Source organism: Triticum urartu, chromosome 3 (assembly GCF_003073215.2).
Source record: "Triticum urartu cultivar G1812 chromosome 3, Tu2.1, whole genome shotgun sequence".
Classification (NCBI taxonomy): Eukaryota; Viridiplantae; Streptophyta; class Magnoliopsida; order Poales; family Poaceae; genus Triticum; species Triticum urartu.
In genome coordinates this window covers 37256261-37260922 of record NC_053024.1, presented here as the reverse complement: position 1 = coordinate 37260922, position 4662 = coordinate 37256261, and the positions used below count along the sequence as shown (strand labels likewise).

Here is a 4662-nt window from a genome sequence, read left to right as displayed (position 1 = left end):
GGGCGTGGTCCTCTCCTCCTTACCTCTTCATTCTTCTCCTCCACTCCATCTCCTCCTCTCCTCCACTCCATCTTCCCTTCTCTCCTCCACCATACTACCCTCCTCCTCTCCGGCGACCTCCTCCTCCCTCCTCTCCTTCCCTCCCCTCCCCTCACGGTTTCTCCTCCCTCCTCTTCGGTGAGCTCCTCCTCCCTCCTCTCCGGTGAGCTCCTCCTCCCTCCTCTCCTCCCATCCCCTCATGGTTTCTCCTTCCTCCTCTCCGATGCTCCGGTGAACTCCTCTCCGGCGACCTCCTCCTCCTCCTCCTCCTCTCCGGCGATGTAGGCGAGCGCCTCTCCAGTGACCTCCTCCTCCTCCTCTCCGGCGAACTCCTCTCCGGCAAAAGAACACGGCAGAAGAACGTACAAGATCCAAAAACAGGAACAAAATTTGAAATAATATCGTGCCAAAAAACGAGCAAAAAATGGGCAAAAAAATCACGATCCAGATCCAAATTCAAAATTCAAAAATAGCAATGGCGCACGGTGGGGGTTAGACGGTGCGCCACTACTATTTTCCCGCCTTCAAAATTCAAAAATACTAATGGCGCACCAGTGGCCTATACTAATGGCGCACCAGTGGTGTGCCATTAGTATACCAGATACTAATGGCGCACCAGTGGTGCGCCATTAGTAAAAAATACTAGTGGCGTGATACTAATGGCGCACCAGTGATGCGCCATTAATAGGCAAAACTGGTGCGCCATTAGTAGCCCTTTTCCTAGTAGTGTTATATAGAACGTCATCGACTTCCTATTTCCATGACGGTCAATTAATGTCACATGTTAGGAGAAAATATGCCATATTGTACCATATTCGATGATGAGGCAACGTCACTAACATTATGCCACATCATCACCCGAGCGGCTATCCCACTACTAGTGCCATTACTTTTATTATGGATGTAGATGTCATCAAAATATATTTACTTTCTTTCGAATCTAAATTGCGATGAAAATAAGCATTTACTTCACATCACATCAGATTATATAAAAAAGTTGTAGAGAAAAATCACATCATAAATTGATATGTAAGACAAATCATATTATATATGAAATCGTCTCAGCTAAATCATTCTATAAACAAAAATGAGGATAAAAAACTGACTCAAGTTTGATACAAGAAAATAGATAAGATGAAAACTAATATATATTTTTTTGACAGAAAGACTATAGGGAACCCCCTACAGTATAATTGGTGCAACAAACCCAAATTGCAAGTACTATGCCTTGAACGTGGGTGGGTGGGAAGGCATCAACCTCTTCACACCACCGGGCTATGCCTTAGTCAGCATGAAAACTAATATTAACTAAAGACCACATATGTTGTCCTAATGATTGCAATGTAAGGATGGCTTTCATGAACCATCTGGTTTGGACTGGGACTGCAAAGTTGGTTGCTAAGTTGCTTGAGCCCTCAAGAGAAAATCAAGCAGATTATCCATCTCCTTTTGCTTCTTTGCCTAGGCTTCATTCTTCTCTTGTTGGATCTTCTTTAGAGCTTCCAATTCTTCTTGCTGCTTCTTTTGTATCTCTTCAAATGATCTCTCTTGTGCTTCAATTCTTGCGGCTAACTCCTCTTGATGCCTATAAATGACAAACACAACAACGTTGCATCATAATGAGATGAAAACTGACAAGATAACATGCATAACCTAGAGCTAGAGGTATAATGGTTAAAGTACATGTAATCAATGCACCCCTTAGCTTAGCATACACATCACCCATGCGTTTATGTTCCGCCAAGAATGCCCTCCTTTCCCTCTCACTCTCCCGAACTAGTGGCATGATTGTAGTACCTGAACCTGCAAGATGAAAAAGAGTGGAACTAAATGAATTGCAAAATACTTACTAGCATGTGTCATAAAACTAACTAAATGAATTCCACTTCAACTCGTTTGGAATTGGACCTTAGACAATGCAACAATTTTTCATGCGCATATGTACTTTCCTAAAACAAACATGAATGTAATAAAGTAGCAAAATTCGCACGCAAATACATGTTTGTCGTTGCATTGATGGTAAAAATTAACAAAACAGATTCTGTAATGTAGTACTTTAAATAAGCAACACTATTAATAAGCATTTCACGTAATATTGTATTAACAAGAAATGAAGGTTTGAACGCTTTGGGTCTAATGAGTGTACCAAGTAGCATAGAAGACGCAGCCAGCAAGCCTATGAAAACAAGATGAGAAAATTCAGAAGAGAAAAATGGCAAAACTTAAGATTACTATAGGTGATACACAAGTGCTTGACTAGAAAGATTACTTACAAAAACTTGCCAATAATGGTAGCAAAGATTTACTAGTACATTATGAAGCTATTTACTCAATCAAGCAATTTAATTTGATGGCAATGTGATAAAATATAATATAAGAAACAATGATTCCTTAAATATTAGAGCATCTCCGAGTGCAATGCTGGGACCAAAACCCGTCCACGCCCTCCTCCACCTTCAGCCTGCTCAAAATGATTTCAGCTAATCAGGCTATCACTGTTCAGATATATGTTCCGTGTTAGCGTTTGCCTATCATATCCCCAATAGTCCGTCCTGCTCATGCTTGCTGCACTCATGTAATTGAAAAATAAAAGTATAAAACTCCTAGCGATTGCATATTTCAGTTGAAAAACATCAATTGCTATCTAAGTGTTGATAAGCTGCACTCGTGTAATTGAATAGTGTTGATATTCCAACGTTAGTCATTATCTCCAGAGTATACACATACTAATAGAAGCATGGGTAAACACGTCAAAAATACAACAAGAAACATTTTGCTCACCTTGGGTTCAGTCTCATCGACGATGTCAGCTTTGAACTTGAGAAATCCCACACACGCTGAACATGTCCACTCCTGCACAGCCAGAAAGCGCCATTGATTTCCTGCTCAAACATTTAAATGGAGAGAATGATAGGAGGAGCACTACAACAAAGCATCTGGATGGGAGCAGCGCCGCAAAATGCCTGCGACAATGGCCTCGTCAGGGAAACAGAGAAGGGCGGCATGGTCTCGAGGAGGATGCAGCGGGCGTGGTAGAGGAGCGTCACGATGGCTGGCTCCGGCCAGAAGCCCAGAACCCGGCCAGCTGTAAGCCAAGTGAAAGAACTGGAGCAAGAGGTCAGCGTGGTTGGAAGTAGCGGCAGCGGAGATCACGCCATGGACGAGCAGCGCAGAGAGCGTCCAGAAGAGCAGCCGCATGACACGGAGTTCTTCAGGTGGGTCGACCGCTTGCGTCACCAGATCATGTGGAGATTTGTCCCGTGCAGAGGCTGCTCCTACCGAGCGCGGCTGCCTGCGGCGTCGGCGGCGCCTCTTCCACCACCGGTGCTGCAACGGCTTCCTCCGCGGTCTCGATGGCGGCGGTGGCGGAGGTTGTTGCGTCGATGGTGGGGGCGGCGGAGGTGGACGGGGCGGGAGTGGGAGCATGGGGGCTGTTGGAGAGGAGCAGCGGAGGGGATGCTAGCAGATTGGATCGAGACGGTGAAAGGAAGGAGACGGCGCAAGATTGGACCGGGGCGACGCCAGATGAGATAATGGGGATTAGGGTGGAACTATGGGTAGTTAAATGGGCTTCGTTGAGAAAGTTTTGCCATCAAGCCTAATTAACTTAAAATTTTAATTCTTGGCGCGCAGGGGAGAATAAATTATATGCTTAAACTAGAAAAAACTGTGGGTTTGACACGCTCACATAAAAAAAAGTGTTTTTTATAGGGGTAAAAAATGAGGGTTTGTCACATACGATGAATGTCTATAATTTGAGCAGAAAAATTAGAAAGGCACATACCATGTTTGTGTATATTCTCCTAATAAAAAAAGTAAAAAGGCACCAGGGGATCTCTCTTTTCGGAAAAACATACCATATACGTGTTTAATCTGATAAAAAAATTATGGAACATTGAAAAAAAAAGTCTGCTCTACATGTGGGTTAGACATAAATACAAATGTTTGCCGTGCAAGAATAAGGAAAAATACCAGCAGATCAAAATGTTCACCTCGGAAATATTCCTACCGTAGGTCGTGTAGTACAATGACATGATAAAGATATATTCGCATTGTTTAGATCAACGCGTGAACTCTACCCCGTTGGAAATCCCTACATGAAAGACCATGTGGGAGGGAGTACTTTTTTCTGTTAGGAAAACAACTGTTGCACTATACTGACATACCCATCAGCTCACCAGCTCAACCAATGAGCATTTTTTTCGGCCACTACTTATTTATATTAGACTCAGAAAATATTTACATTGCTCAATACGCCGTAAAGAAATTCTCATGGGTCCTACGTGTGGACCCCATAGAGAAACACTGAAGCATAGGTCCCGTAGAAAAATCCTCCTACCAAATCATTCCCAACCAATCTCGTATTTACCTTTTTGAGATGGAGCGAAACAACTGCAATGTCACCCCTCAAAAAAAAAGAAACAACAACAACGTCATATTCATCAGCTCACGATCCTACTAATGGACTTTTTTCTGGCCACCACATATTTATATTAGGTTGAAAAAAATAATGGCATCACACAATAACCTATGAAGAAATTATGGCGTATTCAACTACCAAAATTGACACATGGGTCCCATAAAAAAACACGACGTGTTGGTCCTACCACTCAATAACCAGTG

General features: G+C 43.0%; 1 protein-coding gene across 2 annotated transcripts; it reads right to left on the bottom strand.

Moving 5' to 3' along the window:
* Positions 1-1169: 1169 nt before the first annotated feature.
* On the bottom strand, positions 1170-3549 carry LOC125547825. Of its 2 annotated transcripts, none has more exons than XR_007300795.1 (5): positions 2966-3549; positions 2821-2892; positions 2186-2500; positions 1723-1842; positions 1170-1624 (listed from the first exon to the last, which is right to left on the bottom strand). XR_007300795.1 is itself a non-coding variant. In XM_048711587.1 (5 exons), exons 1-4 carry the CDS (start codon positions 3463-3465, stop codon positions 1803-1805), a joined length of 642 nt encoding a protein of 213 aa, XP_048567544.1. In that variant the 5' UTR covers positions 3466-3549; the 3' UTR covers positions 1170-1624; positions 1723-1802. The 2 variants fall into 2 exon arrangements, 1 of the variants encoding a protein (XP_048567544.1); XM_048711587.1 differs by having other exon boundaries at positions 2186-2215.
* Positions 3550-4662: the final 1113 nt, after the last annotated feature.